The sequence below is a fragment of the Engraulis encrasicolus genome, chromosome 11 (genome assembly GCF_034702125.1).
Source record: "Engraulis encrasicolus isolate BLACKSEA-1 chromosome 11, IST_EnEncr_1.0, whole genome shotgun sequence".
In the NCBI taxonomy this organism is placed as follows: domain Eukaryota; kingdom Metazoa; phylum Chordata; class Actinopteri; order Clupeiformes; family Engraulidae; genus Engraulis; species Engraulis encrasicolus.
In genome coordinates this window covers 49,103,800-49,127,610 of record NC_085867.1, presented here as the reverse complement: position 1 = coordinate 49,127,610, position 23,811 = coordinate 49,103,800, and the positions used below count along the sequence as shown (strand labels likewise).

The window sequence follows — 23,811 nt, the reverse complement described above, 5'->3', positions numbered from 1 at the left end:
TTGATTGTAGTCTGTCTTGATATGTAGGCCTATTTGTACTAGCTATCTGCCTCTAGGCCAAGGCCTATGTAGGCTAATGTCACCCTATGGAAAAATGAATCTCTAACTTTGACCTTGAAAAAAGTATGTTCCACTAAATATCAATTTGTAGGCTATTTTAATATGTGATGCAAGGATCATCACTTAGTACAGTTAGTAGGAGTTTACTATTGCAGTTCGTCCCATGATTTGGCCTTTTTTTTGCAAGATTAAATGGCCAATAAACCCCCTTTTCGCTTGTAAAAATGATTAGAAGAGAAGTGAAGTCTGTGGGCACCATAGCACAAGAACTGACGGCTCCACAGACAGCCTTCAGAGACGCGCTCTTTCTGGAAATGGTACCTCGCAGTCGCAATCTGAGCCGTGTGTGATGCGGTTTGACCCTCGGGTGCATCCGTAGTTCATCATTGAAGTGCGTGGTGGAGCTAGCATGTTGCTGGCAAGATGAGAGGGATACTCAACCTGTAATGTTAATATTACACATTGTTTTGACTGGAGGGACATAAATTATAAGATGCCACGCTACGCGCAACTGGTTATGGGGCCTGCGGGCAGCGGAAAGGTACGAACAAGTTACAAGGCAATCTAATGTAGCTGAGTGAGTTAGCCACTTAGCTAAATAAGCCTACTAGCCCATGTATTGTAGAGTGGAGAATGCTTACAGATAGATAGAGGCTGTGGGAATGATATACCGGTAGGTAGTGTTCTTGTAGTGTTCCACAACTACGATAGCAGAGTATTGGACGTGTTTATTTGATATGTTTTGTCTGGTAGACTTCGTGGAAGATTCTAATCTTTACCCTGGGCTCTGTCTGATACATGCTCTGTATGTTATGGATGTCTTCTGTTTGTACAGAGTACATATTGCTCCACAATGGTCCAGCACGCAGAGAACCTCAATCGCTCTGTGCAGGTCGTCAATCTGGATCCTGCAGCCGAATACTTCAATTACCCCGTCATGGCAGGTGAGTGAAGCAACTCTGTAATCATCACAAACACAGAACAAGTTGCAGTATTAAAGTTTCTTGTGTTGTTGTTGTTGTTGTTGTTGTTGTTGTGCAGCTGCCACGTACATCTCTTTTTCCACTCGCCACTCAAAACACTTTCCCACTGTTTGTTAGACATCAGAGAGCTGATCCAGGTGGATGACGTTATGGAAGACGATTCTCTGAGGTTCGGCCCAAATGGAGGACTAGTCTTCTGCATGGAGTACTTTGCCAATAACTTCGACTGGTTGGAGGAGAACCTTGGCCACATGGAAGATGACTACATACTGTTTGACTGTCCAGGTGGGAGTTACTGTGTTTGTGGTATTCTTAGTTTGTGAAATCTGTCTGCAATCTGCATGTCATGTCATGTCTGTGGCTTGGGTCTTTCTTTTTACGTCAGACATGTTAAGACTTACCGTCTATCTCTCACCTGACATGTTTTGACGGTAACTTGTAGATTCTGTCTTCACCAGAGGGTCACATGGATGTTGATGCGTGAAGTGCTTTAAAATCAGCTGATGTTGTTAAAAGATAAAACTTTTACATGTCTGAAGTAAAATTAACCGAAGTTCTGCTGTAACAGTTAGGCATAATGAATGTCACACATCTATTAAGAGACTTCCCCTCTCTCTCTCTCTCTCTCTCTCTCTCTCTCTCTCTCTCTCTCTCTCTCTCTCTCCACTAAATATTCTCTCCTCAGGACAAATCGAGCTGTACACTCATCTTCCCGTTATGAAGCAGCTAGTGGAACAGCTACAGCAGTGGGAGTTCCGTGTCTGTGGCGTCTTCCTCGTTGATTCACAATTTATGGTGGAAACTTTTAAGGTACTGACAGCTTTTCAATTTTGTTTGTTTGTGGGTTGGTTTTGGGTCAAAATGATATTGCCAGCCTGTGAGGGGTAATGAAGTTTGCACCCATCTGCCATCACGACTTCACCACATCTGTACAGGACACATAATTTTTGAGTCGTTACATGAATATTAATTCCAAATATTGCTGCTAGCATCAATTTAATGAAGTTTTGCTATGTCTTATACGATACTTATTTTCATTCATTGTGTATAATATAGTGTTGCACCGATACCATTTTTTGGCCCCGATACCGATACCCGATACCTGGCTGTGCAGTATCGGCCGATACCGATACCGATACCACCCTATTTGAAATGTATATATATGAAGGGCTGCAGTGCATGGATGTAAAATCATTGCTTTCTCAGGCTGCTGCCTACCTTTGTGAAACAGGACAACTGCAAAACTTTTTGTACTTTTTAAATACCTCTATGAAATAACTCATTTCAAGGCTGTTTAAGTGTCATACAAGCACCTGTAAATGGTATCGGTGCCCTATTTGTTGGTACTCGCCGATACCGATACCACCATTTTAGTGCCGATCCACCGATCCACCGATACTGGTATCGGTATCGGTGCAACACTAGTATATGTATGTTCATGCATTGTAACATGCGGAAGTGAAGTGAAGTCTATCACAGCACACAAGTGCACACAACGAAATTGCATTTATGCCTCACCCGTGTAAGGGGGAAGCCCCAATGGCGCCCGAAAGGGAGCAGTGTGGTGGGATGGTACCATGCTCAGGGTACCTCAGTCATGGAGGAGGATGGGGGAGAGCACAGGTTAATTACTCCCCCCACCAACCTGGCGGGTCGGGAGTTGAACCAGCAACCTTTGGGCTACAAGTCTGACACAGTAACTGCTTACCCATGAGTGCCCCATAATAATGTTGTTGTTTCTGTTCCTGCAGTTCATCTCGGGTGTCATGGCCGCTTTAAGTGCGATGGTGTCCCTGGAGATCCCTCAAGTCAACATCATGACCAAGATGGACCTGCTAAGCCCAAAAGCCAAGAAGGAAATCGAGAAGTACGTCCACAAAGTTGCATTAATCTCATTAATCTCTAATTCAGTTACATCCGTTTAATTTTTTTATATGATCTTATATGTATGGCATTAGAAATGTTTTGTAATGGTGGAAGGGTGGATGTAGATGTGTAAATGACTGCAGAGTAGAGTTTCTTAATTTATCCCAAAGGAAATGAAGTGTAGTAGCCGGCAAATAGTACACATTGCAACTAAGACAGATAAATCGTGTACAGGATCTGAAGTGTAGCTCTTCTCTTCCACAGGTACCTGGACCCGGACATGTACTCCATGATGGAGGACAACTCTGTCACCATGAGGAGCACCAAGTTCCAGAAACTCACACAAGCCATTTGTGGCCTGGTAGGTGGTCCATACCACACTGCTTCCAAGCGGACTGAAATGCCCATTTCTAACGGAGGCTCACTAACAAGAGTTAAAGTGGAACGTTAGTAAACCTCCCTCCCGAAAGCGTCATATAGTGTTGATGCCGCTGGTCCAGCGGTATCGTACTGTGACTCCCATTTCCGGACCGTTGTAGTTGTCGAGGTGACAGCCAGGTTTGCGTACGCGAGGGGGGCGAACTGTGCAGAAACACCTCCGTCACACATTCATAGCAAAGAAGGTGGATCTAACAAGAAGCGTCATTTTGTTTCTTTTCTGGTGTTCACTTTATGTCGGGTAAACGCCCCTTTAGGAGACCTTCGGTTAGGAGACCTTCGTAGTCTTAAGGTTGAGAATCAATGAAGTCCCCTTACCGCTGTAGATGGCGGTAGCGCACATTGCATTGCATTGCATTGCCTTGCACTTAGCTGACGCTTTCATTTATTCAAAGCGACTTACAGTTGTATTTTTCAGGGTATTGGTTACAGTCCCTGGAGCAATGTGGGGTTAGGTGCCCTGCTCAAGGGCACTTCAGCCATGGATGGAGGTGTAGGGAGAGGTCAGGGGGGATTCGAACCTGCAACCCCTAGATTGAAAGACCAACTCTCTAACCACTAGGCCACGGCTGCCCACAACATGGCTGTGACTGGGGTTCGAACCCCCAACCTCAATATCTGTAATTCAGCACATTTGCCATCAAAGATGGCACATCTTGAGCAAACACCTCAAAAAGAGAAGAAGAAGGAGGGGACAACGCCCCCTTAGGAGACCCAACTTGAGCACACGCTTTTGCATTGAGTGGCCGTGTTTTGCGTTATCTTGCTCTTATCCAGTATTTTGGGTCATAGTGTGTGAGATGGAGGCTGGTATACATGAAGGTAGCGAAAGACGCCACTTTTCAGATATTTTTCGGGCAGAGCCCTTCTTCTGTGTGTAATGACGATTTGCCAGTAAGAGCGAGAGTGGCCCTGCCGTGGCTCTAACGGCTGGGCACTGGGCTGCTACGCTGCCGACCCGGGTTCGATTCCGGCCCGGGACCTTTGCCAATCCTTCCCCATATCATGTAATGGTATAAAACAGCGAGTGTCCGTATTCAGGTCTGTTTTATGTTCTGTTGTTGCAGATTGATGACTACAGCATGGTGCGATTTCTGCCCTTCGATCGCACTGATGAAGAGGGCGTCAGTATTGTCCTGCAGCACATCGACTTCTCCATTCAGTATGGAGAAGATCTGGAGGTCAAGGAGCCCAAGGTGAGAACCAAGGAAAAGTTCAACAAAGACGCTTTTGCACACCTCTGTAGTTGGGCAGGTGCATAGGATGTTATCCCAGCGGGGTTGTCAGTCAAGTGCAAAGAAATCCCGCACACTGTCCATTCCACCAACAAACTTTAATACAACGTTTCGGTCATCCGAGCTTCTTCAGGTAAAGTTACCTGGTACCTTCTTCAGGTAAAGTTACGAAACGTATTAAAGTTTGTTGGTGGAATGAACAGTGTGCAGGATTTCTCTGCACTTGAGAATCGAGGAAAAGAAATCGCACATTTCATACTCAAGTGCACGATACCTGTACAATTGCAGCCATGGTCTAGTGCAGGCAACCTATGTCACTATCTCTTATCGTGCCCCCGATATAATTTTTATGTTATGCAGTTTCACAGGAAAAATGACATGGTTTGTGGGGAAAGGAAATCTTAGAAAATACATTTGCAATACAGTTAAGTTTTATTTCAGGGGACCTAGTGAAGATGGGGTCTGTTGTAAGGGTGAACACCTTTTTATTATAGGCCTAAAGTGAAGAGGGAAATCCTGGTTTGTGTTCATAATCTTATAAAAGGAGGATTTTGTGAAATTTGAAGTGGCCCTTGAATGAAAAGGCTTCCGTACCCCTGGTCTAGTGGTTAGTGAGTTTGTCTTTCATTCTGGGAGTTGTGGGTTCAAATCTCTCCCTACTATGGCTGAAGCCTCCTTGAGCAAGGCATCTAACCACACATAACTCCAGGGACTGTTACCAATACCCAGAAAAATAATAACTGTAAGTCGCTTTGGATTAAAGTGTAATGCAATAAATGACGCCATAATATTAAAATATTGGAAGAACTATAGTATGAACTGAAAAGTAGAGGCTGGAGCACACAGCAGCTTAGTTTTAGGTTTTTATTATGTGCAAACACCCAACTAGTCCCATAATAAAAACCTAAGAACTAAGCTGCAGTGTGCTCCAGCCTCTCCTTTCCAGTGATGTCTGTTCCACTGTGATGCACCTGCAAGCTGAGGGATGATATGTAGAGTTCAATTTTACAATATGAACTGAGTCTTGACTCTGACTTTTTTCCCTACCCAGGAGACAGATGAAGATCCCAGCAACACGAACTATGACGAATTCTTTCAAGATTCCTGAGAGCTATGTCTGACATTGTATATGTGGAAATATAACTTATTTTTATATAATTTTACGTGTTTGTTTTTGTGTGTGAGTGTTTGAGAGGGGTATCCAAGCGTGTTGTGCATGATTGACACTTACATCTGTAAATTTCTCTTCAAGATAGGGAAACCCATAAGCATTCATATTTTTGCAATAAAGAATCACATTTTGTGACAATCACTTGTGAGTGTCTTTTAAAATGGACAAACCAGAAACCCGCCCATGACTACAAAACTATAATGGCAGAGACACTTTATATAACTTTATTTGACTAGAGCGCCTACATTTTGTCAAGAAAGAAAGAATCCAGTAAAGCACTGTCACATTTCAGAGCTAAATTTGGATGGCATTGTCAACATTGCAGAGTTAAACAAACAAACAAACAAACAAAAACCCGAAAAGCTGCCTATTTGATGTGGCACATGCACAACACTTGCTGGAGAAGGATGCTTTTTTTGAGAACTCCCTGCGCGAGGCCACCGTCTGGCGAGTCTGCGCATCACATCGGCAGTGCTGGTAGGGGAAGTAGATGGACACTCCCAACTGAGAACGCTCCCGGACGTGCGGTCCCAGGTGTTTCTATCACTCCCGGACGTATAGTCCCACCCGATTATATTTCACGTATTATCTATATTGCCACATACAAGCAATTTAGGGTTGGGGTTAGGTTTAGGGTTAGGGTTAAGGTTAGGGTTAGGGTTAGGGTTAGAAACAAAAAACTAACATCAACAACATAACTAGCTCCGTCATATGGCGGTGGTACCGATAGTCTGGCTAGTGGGAGCGAGATGAAAGGGGAGCGTCCTGCGTTGGGAGCGTCAATCAGGGAATCGCTGGTAGGGTGGGATAGCGGAAGCGGCGTCTAGCTACGCTGACTGACAGATTTTTGTAGATTTGTGGAAAGAACGAAGCCTTTATCAAGATGCCGGTGAGTTTGGGACAATGAAATGGATTGCCGTTAAATTAACATGGGCTAGTGATGTTTGCATATTCAACGTGTTTATTTTGACAGCAGTTTACACAGTTATAGTCTATGAAAACTAACATTTGGTGACAGAGGTGGACACTGAAGCAGCTAACGTTAGCTAGCACCCAAGAGGGACAATAAATATACAGCCAATCTGTGTGAATCTGCAATAAAGCCATACTAAGCACATTTTGTATTTGCATACTTCGTTATCGCTCAAAAGTAAATCAGGTGGGCATTTGCGTGATATGATGAGAGATTTTCCGAATGGCACACACCTTTTCAAGCCAGGAAGCTATACGGCTAACATCAGATTTTCTTGAAGTGGACGTCCTAAAATAATACTTTTTACTTAGAAGTTGCCTTGTAATGTTGTTGGGGGGCATTTTACCTTTACTGTGTGGAGTTATTCAATACAATCACGTTTTCCGTTGTGTCTGCACATCTGTTAATTTATCACTGCTAAGCAAATGTGGTGAAATGCTGTCATACTTCCTCTTTTCCTACAGGCATACCACTCCAGCTTGTTGGATTCTGACACCAAAATGGTGGGGAACATGGCACTGCTGCCACTTAAAACGCAGTTCAAAGGCCCGGCGGCTAAAGAGAGTATGTTATCTCAATTGCTCATACATTTTGTGTTTTTTAATTGTTGTGACTTTTGCACACCTCCTTCCGCATTGTCACGGAATACGCTGCTTGCTACCTTATTTGGTCAGGCGTTACATCTCTGCGGCATGATGCTATTTCCCCTTATGTGCGCTAATTCTGTCTATTGTTTTTGCTTATGACAGCCAAAGACACCGACATTATTGACGAGGCAATCTACTATTTCAAGGCCAACGTGTTCTTCAAGAACTATGAAATTAAGGTGAGAGCTGCACGCAGGTAGCACACATCCCATTCCTCTGCATGTCTCAACCTGCTCTGAAATGAACACATCTGACTCGAAGCCATAAGGATGGCTACACCCACCTGTAACCTAGTGCAGGGGTTCCCAAACTTAATCATGACAAGGGCCCCATATACCAGTATCTTCCAGCCAAAGCCCCCTCACAAGGGTCAACTCGTGCCACACTTTTTCACTGCACATCCCCTTTCACAAACATAGTCTAGGTCTATGTGACAGTAGCGGTGGGGGATGGACACTCCCAACTGAGATCGCTCCCGGACGTGTAGTCCCAGGTGTTTCTATCACTCCCGGACGTGTAGTCCCACCCGATTATATTTCACGTATTATCATACACTGCCACATACAAGCAATTTAGGGTTAGGTTTAGGTTTAGGGTTAGGTTTAGGTTTAGGGTTAAGGTTAGGGTTAAAGTTAGAAACAAAAAAACTAACATCAACAACATAACTAGCTCCGTCATATGGCGGTGGTACCGATAGTCTGGCTAGTGGGAGCGAGATGAAAGGGGAGCGTCCTGGGTTGGGAGCGTCAATCAGGGAATCGTGACAGTAGTACCCCTAGGATATAATATTAGTAATAGTAATATTCATAGAATGTAATATATTATCATAATGCTGTTGAGAATATTGTTATATTTTTGGATGATTTGGGTTACGTTTGTTATTCAGTCAACCTGCCGCGGCCCCTTCTTTGAAAACCACATGCACATCCTGGATCCCCTTGGGTTGAGATAGATGGAGCCCCCTTATAAATTGTTTCAATTTGTGAGTTAAAAAGGCAACTTCTAACGAGTGTTATTGGATATTGTTTGTTTGTCTACAGAACGAGGCTGACAGGACATTGATCTACATCACCCTCTACATATCAGAATGCCTGAAGAAACTGCAGAAGGTATGTATATTTTAAATTGTGAACATCCTCTTTCTGTACAATTGTAGGACTTTCAGAGAGAGAACAATACAGTAGAAAAGACTGCACACACATGCTTACTCTTTTTTTAAGGGTGTAACTTTACTTGAAGGTGTGGATGGTGGGGACATGTCCATACCACTTTTGCGTTGAACCTAACTTGTCCCCACCTCTTAATTATAATGCAAAAATGGCTAACTCGTACAATTTGCCAAAATGAATGTCCCCACCACTTTCCAAGTCAAACCCAGGCTATGTCTCAAATGACACACTTTTGTCAGTGCACTGACAGTCAGTGCATAGTGCACACAGTGCACTGAGGTCTTTAGTACATAGTGTCGTGCAATAATTTGAGCACTAGGCACTGTGCCCTCGCTGGAAGTGACGGCTGAGCATGGCATTAGCTCGCCAAAATATGAGTTGGCTACTGTTTACAATGCACAGCGTCTGGTGCTTGTATTTCCATGTCCTTCACCCCGAAAGACAACAATCACACATACAATACTTTGGCTGGCATGAAAAGGTTGGTGTCCCATCAACATTACTCACAGAATTTGGAGACTGTTGACCAAACTATTCTACTGAACTGAATGCCACATTTCCTTCATGTCATTGTCAACATGGCTGCCGTTTAGTGCGTGCAGCGTCCATCATTCAACCACTGCATTTTTCCGCCATTGTTAGGGGATCATCCTGGCACTTTCAATGCACTGGCTCAACTGAAATTTTCAGCGTGAGCGCCCTAGGCACTGAAATAACAGTGCCCGAAGTGCACAAGTGCGTGATTTGAGACACAGCCCTAGTATTTTCTACTCCATATGAATGCTTTTTGGACATGCAGTCACGGACCAAAAGACAGCGTCTACAAGTACTACTTTCCTGTGTTTGAGGAGCATGCCTACTTTAAAACTTCAACTAAAGTGAGAATAAACACCGTTCTGTCCTGTGTGCTTTACAGTGCAGCTCGCGGGGCCAAGGAGAGAAGGAGATGTACACGCTTGGAATTACTAACTTCCCTATCCCTGGAGAGCCAGGCTTCCCCCTCAACGCCATGTATGCCAAGCCCGCCAACAAACAGGAAGAAGGTATTGCCAAGATCCCTTTCAAAAAACAAAACAAAACTGGGGTGCGTTTCTCAGACGCATAGTTGTTGGCCAGTTAGCGACTTTTGTAGTTGCCAATGGGAAATTGCATGGCAAACAGCAAAGTAGCTAATGTAGCAAGTGGGTCATTCCATGTCAATTCACATGATTCCCTAGAATCTCCCCAGGTGACCCTCTCCGATTAACCCGATATCTCACATACAGGTACCTTTTGATGTCAATTGAAAGAATACCAAGTATTAGCACCCTACGTCCAACGGTTGCGGAGATGAAGCCCTCCAAAGTTGGGGTGCCATGCCCACTTTTCAAGCCTTTGAATTGCATACAAAATTTACAAGCAGATTTTGACACCTCTGGTTTTAGTTTGAAGGAAGATACAGGCCTAAAAATCACCATGGCCCCTCAATATGACACTGTCTACCAGATGATGTACTTACAAATGGCATGCCTTGATTATTTTTGGCTATATTAAGCCTTAAAAACTGAATTAGTGAAACGCGTGTTGAAGAGTCTTGCCACTTTGGGGTTCCAGATCTTGGAAACTATGCATGCTTTTGGGAGTTATAATTGATTTTCCATCATATTTGGGAACTGTACAGTGTATTCCAAAAAAAGTAGGGCGCTCAGACTTTAAAAGATAAAATAGGAGGGACTCAAAAACAGCTTTGGGACAAAATGACCTTACGGTACCCTCTACTTCAGGCCTCAAATTAACCATGTGGGCACTTGATGACTGGAACGCCATTTTAACCCCATGTACAGTAGCACTGTATCAAACATTCAAGCTTGGAAAAATGTTGTTTTTCAAAGTTCTTCATATTAATCTTGGCCTTCAAAGTATATGTGTTTTTCTCTATATCGTATCACAGTGTCTGTTTTGTCTACTGCCATCTGCTGGTCTAAAAAAGTAACAACAGCGTAATGTGAGAAAACAAAAGGGGCTGGAAAATCTTGCCCATAATTAACCAATAAAGCACTGTAATTATTATACAGCATATTGCTATATAGTTATGATTTTAACAAGCATGATGAATATTTCTAGTTTAAAACATTTCCTAAGTGTGACTGATTAATGCTCAATCATGATGCCAGTCCCAAGATGGCCTCACCCTGCACTACATTTCTACCAGACATGGGGATGGGGGTGTCCTGGTAGAAATGTAATCATGATTGAGCATTCTGCATAATGCTCGTTAAAATCATAATTAATTTATAGCAATATACTGTAGAATTAAAGTGCTTTACTGGTAGCCTAGCGAGCTTAACCCCTAGGGGCGTCTAGATTTCTCGGCTACTTTATTGGTAAATTATGGGCAAGACTTTACAACCCCTTTTGTTTTCTTACATTACACTGTTGTTGCGTTTTTTGACCAGCAGATGGCAGCAGACAAACCAGACACTGTGATAAGACATAGACAAAAACATATACTTTGAAGGCCAAGATTAATATGAAGAACTTTGAAAAACAAAATTTTTCCAAGCTTGAATGTTTGATACAGTGCTACTGTACATGGGGTTAAAATGGCGTTCCAGTCATCAAGTGCCCACATGGTTAATTTGAGGCCTGAAGTAGAGGGTACCGTAAGGTCATTTTGTCCAAAAGCTGTTTTTGAGTCCCTCCTATTCGATCATTAAAAGGCTGAGTGCCCTACTTTTTTTGGAATACACTGTACAGTTCCCAAATATGAAGGAAAATCAATTATAACTCCCAAAGCATACATAGTTTCCAAGATCTGGAACCCCAAAGTGGCAAGACTCTTCAACACGCGTTTCACTAATTCAGTTTTTAAGGCTTAATATAGCCAAAAATAATCAAGGCATGCCATTTGTAAGTACATCATCTGGTAGACAGTGTCATATTGAGGGGCCATGGTGATTTTTAGGCCTGTATCTTCCTTCAAACTAAAACCAGAGGTGTCAAAATCTGCTTGTAAATTTTGTATGCAATTCACAGGCTTGAAAAGTGGGCATGGCACCCCAACTTTGGAGGGCTTCATCTCCACAACCGTTAGACGTAGGGTGCTAATACTTGGTATTCTTTCAATTGACATCAAAAGGTACCTATATGTGAGATATCGGGTAAATCGGAGAGGGTCATGTGGGGAAGGCGTGTGAATTGACATGGAATGACCCAACTACAGTATGGTTTCGAGACATGCACCCCTGAACTCCTAGGCTTGGGCCAAGTTGATCCGCATCCAGTGCACAAGATGTCATAGGCTCAATTTAAAAGTATGCCCAAATGCAAGTGTAAGTGCAAGTGTGGGCCCACGCTGAATTGGCAAGCTCCTCAGTTTGTTGATTGGAAATGAAGTGCACTGGAATCTGAGATTTGATGAGCCTTAAATGAAAACGTGACTAGAGTTGGCAAAGGAACGATATATCAGTTGTGCTTGTATAGACGTAGCTAGATTACAAAAGGGGTTGCTGCGTTATTGACTGTTAAGGTTTTTATCTGGTGTGCTGTCTGCAGAGACCATGAGGTTATACCTGCAGCAGATCCGACAGGAGACAGGCCTGAGGCTGTGTGACCGCGTCTTCGACCCCCAGACAGACAAACCCAGCAAGGTGAGTGACACTTATAGCGCATTCAGGCCGACTGAGATCCGCGCCGGTGCCCGTTCCCGCACCTAATTGCGAACCGGCCGTTGTGTTCACGCCACAGATTTTAGCGTTCGCGAACTAGAAAGTTGGTTCGCAATGCGAACCGCAAAATACTAGGTTTTTCTCTGCGAACCGTCACGACAGCGTGGCCATCAGCAGATTCATCCGGGTAACACAGTCACGTGCGGAAAAAGTTCAGAGCCCAGTATGAACACGGGCGGTTCGCAGATAAACACTTTAGTGCCGAACGTAACTGGTGCGGGCACCGGCTCCGTCTGGTCGGCCTGAACGCACTATTAGAGAATGACGAGTATTTTCACTCCTGTCTCATCCCAATCCCGGAAAAAACCCATCCCTTGTTCCCTTTCCAATCCCCTGCTTGATGAGTACCAAATATGAATCCCATCCTGTCTCACTCCTGTAGGATGACTCCTTATCCCGATCCTGCACCTACTCAAAACAAGTGGGCTCATTTGTGATGAAGCAGAGCTGTGCTGACCGAGCAGTACGCATGCACAATGCAAAATCATGATGCACTCTGGGTAGAAAATTCTAACCAGAATGCATTGAAATGGCAAAGTGCGCATGCACGCTGCACAGCAATGCACCATCACAATCGAGCTTATTTATAGGTTCTGAATAAAGCTCCTCACCAGCACTCCCTTTGACTTTCACTCCCTGTCCTTCATCATGCCGTTTATTGATATATTTTTTGACTACTGTCCAGGGTTGGAAATAAGCACCCATCCACCCGCCAAGGACGGGTTAATTTCAGGGCTGACGGGTACATTTTTCAACCTACCAGTCACTTTGAGTGGTAAAAATAGCTAGTGACTGGTAGATTTTAATCTACCTGCCACAGTGACTGGTGGGGAAAAAAAATAAGTTCCACCCCTGCTACTGTCCCATGGGAAGTCTCCGCAAAGCATCATCCTCTTGTGGAATTACAGTACAGTGAGTGCTACTTGCTCTCTTTTCAAGGAGGAATGGGTGATCTATAATCTTCTACCCACGCAGATCTAATGGCTTCATGTTGAATGGGAATATGAAGGTTCGGTAGAAAGAGAAGTCCGCACTCGAGCTCTGCTTTGAAGATTTATTCAGGTCATACAACGTTTCAACCCAACAGGGTCTTCATCATCATCAGGCATGACTGCTGAAGACCATGTTGGGTCGAAACCAGTGGTGTAGTCTACGTAGAACGCGGGTATACGGAGTATACCCACTTCTAAATTTCAGGGATTTCAGTATACCCACTTAAAATTGATTGATCCATTGTTTTGAATAGCACAAATATATACAGTATACCCACTTCAAAAATGCTCAAATATACAGTATACCCACTATAAAAAGGTAGACTACACCACTGTTCGAAACATTGTATATAAATAAACCTTCCCCCGAACCATAGATTCCCCACCCATGGTTAGGGACATTGGAGAGCGGAGAAGTGTTACGGACGTGCTTTTGTTAGCTACTAACTTTCTGCCAGTGTAACTGTGTGTACAATGTGGTTTACATGTTCTTGAAACGAGTTAACAGTATTACTACTGAAACTAATGAGTTGCTTGTTGTGTTGCAGTGGTGGGTCTGTTTTGTGAAGAGGCAGTTCATGAACAAGAGCCTCTCTGCCCCGGGACAATAGATGCCACCTGGAGACGGCTGCTGGTACTCAACTCTGTGCAATGTGGAATACGTGTTTTTTAATGTCCATTCCCCTCTTACCTTACCGTGCATTCACTTACTTTTTGTTTTGGCAAATTTTTGTACTTGAGACGAATTAAGTTTCATTTAATCACGACGAGCTAAAGCTTCATGAATTAAAAACAGATCTTTAAAATACAAATGTTTCCCTTTTTTTATTCAAGAAATACACAAAGCAACCCTTTATTTTTGTATTTATTGGGAAAAGTCACAATGACGTGATGACAAAATAAAAACACAGACAGTTGAAGTCCTATAATGAATGAATGTGTTTGAGTTTCATCAACTTCAGCCATGTCCTTCATAAATGAGGATTGGCTATAGGGCTGCCACCCACATCAATGACATCGGCCATTGGAGTAATACTCTAGACACCTATTGTTCAAGTCTTTATCCAGACTCGTGTCCTTTCCTCAGTCCTCATTGCTGATGTTGGTGAAGTCAGTTTGACATGGGACATTCATTTAACATTCAAATTACAAATGTGATCTATGAAAAGCAATCTGTGAAGCCAAGTTTAAGACAGACCGATTTTCTCGTGTGCCAGAAGGCCTAATTTCTTTTCCAGATACATCATGTTTGTTGTATCTGAATGTTAAATGAATGTCCCATATAAAACTGATTTTCACCAAGTCAGGTAGGGCAGAGGACAGGGCACAAGTGTGGAGAAATGACTTGCACCCCTATATACACCCCCCAGGTCAGGACTCAGGACATCCAATCTAATGATTCCATGATCCCCAAAAGATATCGCCACACTACGGCTCACCATTTGCATTTAGTTTCACCCCAGTGCTTAGTAAATGTTTATATATTATAAAGTGCTTACCAATACAGTTAGGAGGGGAAACTACTTGGTTAAGGTGAATCTAGAACTATTCTTCCACTTCAATGTGCATATTCGAGAACTTGTGTGGTGATAACATGATTAAAAAACAAATCTGATCTGGTCAGGAGACCGTGTGAAAGTAAAGAGTGTCAAAGCCAAGCAGCTGTCTACAGGTTTAACAGTATTCTGTGATTCGAGTGAGACTTAAAAAGGTGCACTGTGTAGGATTGTGGCCAGAGTAGGCATTGCAACTATGCTGCTCATTGAAACTGCTGCCTATTGCCAAATTTGGTCTTTTCATGAATATTAATAAATAATAAACCAATATTTACTAGTATGACCAAAGCATGGTAAGTTTTGCAGCTAAAAATGCCCATGTCTGGAAATTCAAAATGCCGTTTTCCCAGTCATAACAAATTCTTAGATTTTAATGGTGGTGGTAAGTATTTGTCAAAAAGGTGACATTTGTGAATGGACAGTGCAAAATCTGGAAATGAACAACTAGATTTATTACACAGTGCACCTTTAAAACGTCACTCAGATCAGGAAAACAAGCCTCTCTGGAAGGCGCTTTGAGGAAGACTGGAGCCGTACAGTTGAACCTATGTCCAGAATCATAAAACATTAATGTGTAGGTAATAAATGAGACTAGGACGACTCTAGATGCACCAATCATTATAAAATGATGATGAGGGTGAAGGTACAGACATGATGATTGGCATCCGTATGGTACAGCACATATTTACACACAGAAAAAAATACTTATTTTGAGATCATGTGATAATACAAAAAATATGCTCTATTCCCTCAAGCAAGTATAACTTTTTTTTTTTTTGCTTTGATCAAAACAGTTATTTTTCAAAACCCACTCATAAGAAAAATCATCCCGACATCGATGTGACATCACTGGATTCCTTGCTCGCAAGAAAAACAACTTAATTAAGGCAGCAGAGGGAGTGAGGAGATCTCATCAGGGAGACGTTTGCATCACTGAACGCATTTACATGCAGGAAATGTTACGATTTTAAACGGAATATTGGCAGCATTTGGATTGCGCAGGAGTCATGTAAACTCATTCTGAAATGTGGCCGTGTCTCTGGAATATTCCAGTTGCAGAACGCTATTCCACACATGTAAACAGAATACTCCAGAACTTGTTTTTTTTTAAATTCAGTGCTGACAATATTTTGTTTCAAACCGGAATACTCCGTCCATGTAACTGCCGTCATTCAGCTCTTCTGGGGTGAGTTTCTCGAAAGAGAAGTTGTTAGCCTGTTAGCAACTTCGGTAGTTGCCAATGGGAAAATGCATTGAAAGCAACGAAGTAGCTAATGTAGTGAGCAACTTTGATTTCGAGAAATTCACCCCAGATCTCCAAGGGAGGAGAAAGAGGGGGGACTTAAAATAATATAACTGAAATATTTTAAGAACAAAATGAAAACTGTATCATCTTCCTGTAAGACAATGGCTCAGTGGCAGGAGAAAAAAGTAAAAAGGACAAAGGGGGTAACATGCAATGTAAATCTAAACACAATAAATAATATTAAAGAAGGAACAGAAATGCTGTTGAAGAACTGAGGAGCAGGCCTTCAGAGGGGCAAAGAAAAATGACCTTGTTAGAAACGCTGCTTGTATGTCCATCTCCCCCATGTGACATGGGTACAAAAGTCTTTTAAGGGGGCGGCTGGTCAAGTCCTCCACTGCTTTGTCCTTTTAGGGAGGCTGGAAGTAGAGTAGAGTAGAGGGTAGAGAACTTTTATTAATCCTAAGGGAAATTAAGGTGTCTGACAGCATAAATACACAAATACAAAACATACAGACATAATACACATTATTGCACATTGCAGTTAACAATTGCACGCACACACTTGAGTACAGCAATCAGCCTTCCATCAGTTCACATACCCAAACACGTGCACTCGCACACAAACACGTTCACCCATACACATGCACAAGGGTAAGGTCCTGGTAGCAGGGCTGTAGTCAAGACCACCTTTGTAGAGTCCAAGACAAGTCAAAGACCAGAATAGACTAGTCCGAGACGAGCCCGAGTCCAAAGAGGTTCGAGTCCGAGACAAGACCGAGTCCAAAAAGATTAGAGTCCAAGTAAAGTCCGTGTCACATGTCGGTCAGTGTTAAACAATGAAAAGGATTAATTTCAATAATGTGAACATTTGAAGGAAACCTATACGCCATGGACGTGAAGACAAACTTTTTTGTTATTGGATTTCAATCTCCACTTTAGAATTTATGATGGCCAGTGTTCTAAACAAAATAATGACAGACCCGGGGCGAGTCCAAAAGCCTAATTTGGCAAGACCAATGTCCGAGTCCAAGACAAGTCCGAGTCCAAACAATACAGAGTCCGAGACAAGTCCAAGTCCACAAAAAAACGGACTTGAGTCCGGACTCGGTAGTGTGTTGCAGGGGTAAGAAAGAGGAGCTTGGTGTGCAAACTTTATTTTCAGTTTTCGAGTGACTTTGCTACTCCTGCACCCAAAACCCTTTTGAGACGGATGTATATGCGTGTTTTTTTCTTTGTTAAAAAGGTACACAGTGCAGGAAATGGTCAAAAAAGGTACTGCAACGATGCTGTTCATTGGAAATGGGCTGCCTATTGCCAAATTTGATCTTTACTTGAAAGTTTACTAAGTAATAAAGAAATGTTTTCTAGTATGGTCCAATTACAGTCATTCAAAATGGCGGACCATGGAGAAGATCCCCCTTTTCATGTATGAAAAGTGCATTTTTCCCCCGTCATAATGAATACATAGAATTTGATGGTGGTGGTCATTAGTGAATTGGCACCATGAATTCTGGAAATAAACAACTAAAAATCTCACACAGTGTCCCTTTAAACTAGAACTCACACTTGTATGTTGGCAGTAGCATCGTTACCTCTCGACTTGTAATCGAATCAAATCACAAGGGCAGTACTACTAATGCACACCACTCTGTTCTATGAGAGAACTCAATTGTATGTTGAACGGATTTTGAAAAATGTTGGCGTTGTTGGAAGTGACAAAAGGAACAAATTATTACATTTTGGTGGTGATCCAGATGACAGTCCAGCAGTGTTAATTTCGTCAACCATGACTATGACTAAAATATTTCGTCAAAGCCCTTTTTTGATTTTCGTCATTTAGACTAAGACTAAGACTAAATTGGGAAGGCAATGACTAAAATATGACTAAAACTAAAATAGATTTTCGTCATTGTGACTAAGACTAAGACTAAATTTAAAAAAACTGACTAAATGAACACTGGTGTTAAATACAATAGAGAAAAAGAGAAGCAGTGTGTGAAGAAGTTTCATTCTGCACAGTGTGATACATGTTAAAAAGAGAAGCAGTGCGCGGAGAAAGTTTATTCTGTCCAGTCAATGATATATGTTAAAAAGAGAAGCAGTGTGTGGAGAAGTTCTATTATGTACAGTGTTGACCAAAATTACTAAAATGACTAAAAATTGACTAAGACTAAAATTGATTTTCGTCATTTAGACAAAGACTAAGACTAAATTGGGAAGGCAATGACTAAAATATGACTAAGACTAAAATTGATTTTCGTCATTGTGACTAAGACTACGACTAAATCAAAAAAAGCTGACAAAATTAACACTGCAGTCCAGATCCAAGAATTTTTTGAAATATTCTTCACCATAGCGGGATACGGCAAATTTTTGACATTCCAGTTTTTAACTCCACAAAAACAAGGCAGAAACAAAAAAATTGGATGTAACTTAGTCAAATGTTCCATCAAACCACTTCCTTGGCAGAGGTCTGCACGTTGAGTGCATTTTCTAGTTTGCAATTAGCCCAACACAATGGAGGCTTTTAAAAAAGCAATCTCAAGACTTACCCCACAGTTACCACTGAAGTTAAGTTTGACCAAATTGCTTGGTAAAATTTCAGAATTTGCTGTATGCAACTTGAATAAAATCAAATTCCAGCTGGACTTTGTTTTCCTTATTTTGGATGGGGGAACTCACACTTGTATGTTGGCAGTAGCAGTAGAAGTCTTTAGTCGAAGGCCATCTCCTGGCTCTTCCTCACGCAGCGCGCCACCTTCTTCTTGAACTCGCCATTAGGGTCTTCCCGCCACTCTTTCTGTGGAAACAAAAGAAAAACAAAACAAAGTGTTAGTCAGGTCCTACTGTGGCTCTGATGGTAGGGCACTGGGCTGCTACGCCGGCGACCCGAGCTCAATGAGTGTGTTCCAATATGCGACCTTGCCTCCTCCACTTGTGCTCGTTTCCTCGTACCAGGAAGTAATATGTCATGATGACATCACTGACCACAGCATTATATTTCAAAATCTTGCAAAAGTTCAATTGTAAAGCCTTCTTCTCATTTGCAATTGGGATGGTGAATGAAAAACAGTCCCTCAAAAGTTGTTGTGGCTAGGCTGACAGCTGGGAAACTGTACCGGTTTCTCCACGGAGGAGGGGCCAGGAGGTGGGGCGAGGAGACAAGCATAAGTGGAAGAGGCAAGGTCGCATATTGTAACGAACTCAATGGCAACAAAATAAAAATAAAAGTGTTAGTCAGACTAGTACATAGTGCAGATGGGGTCTTTGTGCAGATGGGGTCGCCGGCGGGCCTATTTACTATTTGCTGAAAATACTCAACTACATCATAACAACAGTGCTATGACATATTACAGAGAGCCTTCAGTAACAGATTAAGGCATAGCCATTACAATGTTGGTGACAGTAAGTTTATAACATAGGCTCTGCGCAAAGGGGTTAACACTTATTTGCCCTTCAATCAACAGTATGCCATTCCCCACAACCAAGTACAAAATCAGGGGGCGTGTGTTGGATGGGTAGCCATTCAGACAAGAACATGCAACTTCTTTCTCCCGCCAATAAACTGCACCAATTACACTAAAAAGGGATTGAGGTGGTAGAAAATAAACATTGGCTTGGGTCTTTTAATGTGTAAACATACCCTGGTTTTACCAGACCATATTAATTACTTTGTAATTCATTTTTGGTCTGGATCCTCGATGCCCTGGAGCGCTTGGGTGGGAGGAGTGAGCTCAGCTCTGGTTTGAAATGAGTGGACCAATCGCTGACAGTTGACATTCATGACGTATGTTACTATGTGCCCAAGTGCGTTTGCTTATTGGCCGGCCATCTGGACGACTAAACTCTCCCCAGAGAAGCGTAATCAGACCATTCGTGAATTATGAAGTAATTCCAAATGAATAGTATGGACTGTCAGGCTAATGTAAATATGCAATCCAACTGGATGTTTTGTTCAGACTCCTCAACAGTTACAAATTAGTGTGTAGAAGGGCTTCATGGAGATGATTCATATCATGATGGTCACACACCTCTCTCTCTCACACACACACACACCTCTCTCACGCACGCACACACACCTCACTCACTCACTCATTCACTCACTCACACCTCTCTCTCTCACACACACACACACACACACACACACACACACACACACACACACACACACACACACACACACACACACACACACTCACTCACTCACTCACTCACTCACTCACTCACTCACTCACTCACTCACTCTCTCTCACACACACACACACACTTACGGCTGCGTCTACATTAGCAGGCGAGTCACTGTTGGGGTCGGCCAGCATGGAGATGACGCTGATCATGATGGTCTCCACGGTGTGGATCGGCAGCCAGCGCTCCTCCGGCTTCTCGTAGCCAAACTTGTCCTCTCCCGGCTCATGCAGAATCGAGATGCACACATCCCCATTCTTAGCCACTAGAGAGAGAGAGAGAGAGAGAGAGAGAGAGAGAGAGAGAGAGAGAGAGAGAGAGAGAGAGAGAGAGAAAGAGAGAGAGAGAGAGAAAGTATAGCCAAAGCGGTCCTCTCCCGGCTCGTGCAGTATGGAGATTCACACATCCCCATTCTTGCCCACTGAAGGTTAAGAGAAATATAATGCTTTGTATATTTTCTGGTTGCACATACATTTGTCTGACATTTGTCTCACACTTCTCCGTCCACAATACACATTTTAAAAACACATACAAGACCCCACAACATAAGCCTATTCAGTAGCCATACATCAAAGTACATACACAAGTACATGTAGGCCTAAAGGTAGGTAGGTTTTTAAAACGCGTAAAAGTTAAGAGTTTGATTCATCACTTGGCTCATCTTCATATGCCTCTTATTGAATAAGAAAGTTGTAAGGGGGAGAAAAATATTACCATTTGGGTGCCAGACTTCAGTGACAAACTTCATTTTGGGAGGCCGAAGAGGATAGTCGTGTGGGAATGTTAAATGTGCTTTGAAAAATCCCCCCTCACTGTAAAACATATAAACAAAACATTAGAAAAATGGACAAAAGAAAATGCTCAGAATGACACAACTATAGAAAAAAATGGCATAGGATACTTACAAGAGTGTGTCCTGAGGCCCTATGACGACCACTTCCCACTGGTAGATGTCGTCATCGTCGATGAGGCCTGCCGAAAAGCCCTCCACAGGATTCTTGTTGAGTTCTATGAGTCAGACCAGGAGTCAGGCATTGAGCAATAGACCTTTTTCACAATCAGGCCCACTACAACGTGGGAAAGCGTAGACAGCTATGCTGACTGGACTGAACCGAGGCCCATCGGCTAAAACAGCACGGCTGAATTTAAGTGTAGAACACCACAGCTCAGTCGATGCGTTTTACTATATAGTTTTATGGTATGCGATCCATAACATCGTCCTTTCTCTTTGTCCCAAAATAACATTGTCGTTGACAACCGTTTACACGCGGCTCTACGCATTAGAAGTCCTTCAACTTGATTTCATATGGTGTTTGTTGGGCTTTACTCGAGGAGCTGTTGAACTAGCAAAATGGTAGCTCGAGTTGACAGGCTCTCGCTAAGTCATAGCATATTGAAAAGCAAATCGGCTATGAAAATACCAACAGGAAACAACCTTTCTACCCAACCCAATATCGTCGGCCTATTTTTTACTCTAGGAAATTAACTATTACACAGTATTCATTGTGCTAAAGTGCTATGCCTTCACCGGTTAGCTGACAGAAGCTTAGTTTAGTACCTGCCAATTGTTTTCGAAGCAGCAAAGCTGATTGCTCGGTCATTATCCTCGGCTGTGTACCACAGTTGTTTTCCGGTTGAAAGAAAGAAAACGTCCAACTATCTTTCTACTGAATGCAACAGGACAGTGTTTCGTAGAGCTAGACCACAGTTAAGTTGTCTACCGTCAGTTGTCACAGATTTGGCGGAGATATTCTCCTACAAAAAGTAGACTGAAGAACTGTTTTTCTATTCGCGTTGGATTACTCATGCCGCATGCGCCATTCTTCCTCGGAATTATTTTCGTGCGGGTTTTTTTGTTAGTAGCGCCACCTATGAATTTGGAATGTAAACTATTGGCAGAGGCCTATTTTACTGTCAGGGCAAGAACAAAAAATTAAACACTTGCTCAGTTCCTACTTGATGAAACAACAAGGGATTTTTTGAGTAAACTCAACTAAGAAATCAAGAAATGTATTAAATGGCTTTTCCAAGTAAGCCCAACAAGTGGGCAAAACTTGCTTGATCAATTAAATCAAGAAATGTATTCAATGGCTTTTCTAACCCCAACAAGTGGACAAAGCTTGCTTGATCAATCAAATCAAGAAATGTATTTCAGGGTTTCTCCAAGTATGTCCAACAATAGTGTTGTCAACAATAATGGATTCAGCAATGCATTGCAATGCGGGGCAGGACAATTCAGTAAGTGCGATCGAGGGGCCCCATCTCGGTCATTTCGTGAAGTTTTCACGAAAAATTAACTTTAAACTTCGTGGTGCATTCACGTTATTGCCCGTTTTTCGTGGTCGGGCAACGCTTCCGCTGCCTATTCATTTGAATTGCCCGACTGCTGTCTAGCGACTCGTGGTCAGTATTTTCAGCTCCTGTTGTTGCTTATCCAAGCGTCTGCAGGGGCGGGGAGGGGGTGCTGACAGAACACTGCTGATACACTCGGGTCTCACTAATTCGACGCCCTTTCGGTACTTACGCCTTATGTCATACGACCCTAAACCTAAACCTAACCCTAACCTTAACCCTAAACCTAAACCTAACCATAACCCTAACCTTAACCCTAACCCTAACCCTAAACCTAACCCTAAACCTAACCCTAACCCTAAATTGCTTGTTTGAAATGTTTGATTACCATGTGACGGTACCGAAAGGGCGTCAAACTAGTGGGTCGCTAGGCAGCAGTCGGGCAATTCAAATGAATAGGCAGCGGAAGCGTTGCCCAACCACGAAAAACGGGCAATAACGTGAATGCACCACGAAGTTTAAAGTTAATTTCCCCATTTTATTTCGTGAAAACTTCACAAAATGACCGAGATACGGTTGGATCGAGATACCGCAACGACTGTAGCCTATGCGCATTTAGACAGCAATGCATTCGACTGATACGATTTTGTTGAGTTTGACAGGAAATCTAACCGTCATGCAGCATTTTCATCCAGGGTGCATTGCTGTCTAAATGCGCATGCATGCGTTGATGACATCTCGATCGCACCTTTTGTTGCTGTCGACTAACATAGACGAAGCATGTGAGCGAGAACTTGTTGTCACGATGTGGGTGTTATTAAATACAGCGCATTTAAAGTCGGCCACAAATATGAACGAGACGATGAGCTCGCACCAGTTTGCTCTACTAACACACCACGTGTGAGGAGTGGGGGGACGGTTACGTGGCGCTATTCCGACATGTCGCTATTCCGACATTGATGTCTATTGTCGGAATACCGGCGCGAGTTATGCAATTTCTTTGGTTTGTGCTACGTTGCTCAGCTTTTACTAAGTTTAGGGAGAGTGCATACAGTTACCCTAACCCTAACCCTAACCCTGACCCTAACCCTAACCCTAACCCTAACCTTACGGTATGTCGGCTGTCTGAATAGCGGTATGTCGGAATAGCGGTATGTCGGAATAGCGATTGCCCCCCGGGGGGACAGGCAGTGAGGAGGAGCTGAAGTGGGGACCTTCGCAAACTTATGTAGATGTGTGAGACAAGACTCATAGGCCTATGGCCTACTTACTTTTCCAAGTAAGTCCA

The 23,811-nt window shown here is 42.8% G+C and overlaps 3 protein-coding genes across 3 annotated transcripts; 2 read left to right on the top strand and 1 right to left on the bottom strand.

Annotated features, from left to right (window-relative positions):
- Positions 1 to 381: 381 nt before the first annotated feature.
- Positions 382 to 5,894, top strand: gpn3 (GPN-loop GTPase 3). Its single transcript, XM_063210812.1, has 8 exons — positions 382 to 601; positions 896 to 1,004; positions 1,161 to 1,328; positions 1,729 to 1,853; positions 2,795 to 2,910; positions 3,174 to 3,270; positions 4,415 to 4,543; positions 5,634 to 5,894. The coding sequence occupies exons 1-8, from the start codon at positions 554 to 556 to the stop codon at positions 5,688 to 5,690; spliced, it is 849 nt and encodes a 282-aa protein (XP_063066882.1). The 5' UTR covers positions 382 to 553; the 3' UTR covers positions 5,691 to 5,894.
- Positions 5,895 to 6,546: 652 nt separating this feature from the next.
- Positions 6,547 to 14,053, top strand: arpc3 (actin related protein 2/3 complex, subunit 3). The gene is made up of 7 exons (XM_063210813.1): positions 6,547 to 6,642; positions 7,191 to 7,290; positions 7,476 to 7,552; positions 8,414 to 8,482; positions 9,459 to 9,585; positions 12,077 to 12,171; positions 13,790 to 14,053. The coding sequence occupies exons 1-7, from the start codon at positions 6,637 to 6,639 to the stop codon at positions 13,850 to 13,852; spliced, it is 537 nt and encodes a 178-aa protein (XP_063066883.1). The 5' UTR covers positions 6,547 to 6,636; the 3' UTR covers positions 13,853 to 14,053.
- A 35-nt stretch (positions 14,054 to 14,088) lies between these two features.
- Positions 14,089 to 22,052, bottom strand: ube2g1b (ubiquitin-conjugating enzyme E2G 1b (UBC7 homolog, yeast)). The gene is made up of 6 exons (XM_063210814.1): positions 21,790 to 22,052; positions 21,137 to 21,239; positions 20,946 to 21,043; positions 20,318 to 20,496; positions 18,729 to 18,846; positions 14,089 to 16,462 (listed from the first exon to the last, which is right to left on the bottom strand). The coding sequence occupies exons 1-5, from the start codon at positions 21,830 to 21,832 to the stop codon at positions 18,760 to 18,762; spliced, it is 510 nt and encodes a 169-aa protein (XP_063066884.1). The 5' UTR covers positions 21,833 to 22,052; the 3' UTR covers positions 14,089 to 16,462; positions 18,729 to 18,759.
- Positions 22,053 to 23,811: the final 1,759 nt, after the last annotated feature.

Bases quoted from the DNA above. Each gene is read 5' to 3' on its own strand.
- ube2g1b (XM_063210814.1), bottom strand. From the start codon at position 21,832: ATGACCGAGCAATCAGCTTTGCTGCTTCGAAAACAATTGGCAG. The intron at 21,240-21,789 runs GTACTAAACTAA...TCTGACTCATAG, and splicing joins GCTTCGAAAACAATTGGCAG to AACTCAACAAGAATCCTGTG. The intron at 21,044-21,136 runs GTAAGTATCCTA...TATGTTTTACAG, and splicing joins GGGCCTCAGGACACACTCTT to TGAGGGGGGATTTTTCAAAG.
- arpc3 (XM_063210813.1), top strand. The intron at 7,553-8,413 runs GTGAGAGCTGCA...GTTTGTCTACAG, and splicing joins TCAAGAACTATGAAATTAAG to AACGAGGCTGACAGGACATT. The intron at 8,483-9,458 runs GTATGTATATTT...TGTGCTTTACAG, and splicing joins GCCTGAAGAAACTGCAGAAG to TGCAGCTCGCGGGGCCAAGG.
- gpn3 (XM_063210812.1), top strand. From the start codon at position 554: ATGCCACGCTACGCGCAACTGGTTATGGGGCCTGCGGGCAGCGGAAAG. The intron at 3,271-4,414 runs GTAGGTGGTCCA...CTGTTGTTGCAG, and splicing joins CACAAGCCATTTGTGGCCTG to ATTGATGACTACAGCATGGT. The intron at 4,544-5,633 runs GTGAGAACCAAG...TTCCCTACCCAG, and splicing joins TGGAGGTCAAGGAGCCCAAG to GAGACAGATGAAGATCCCAG.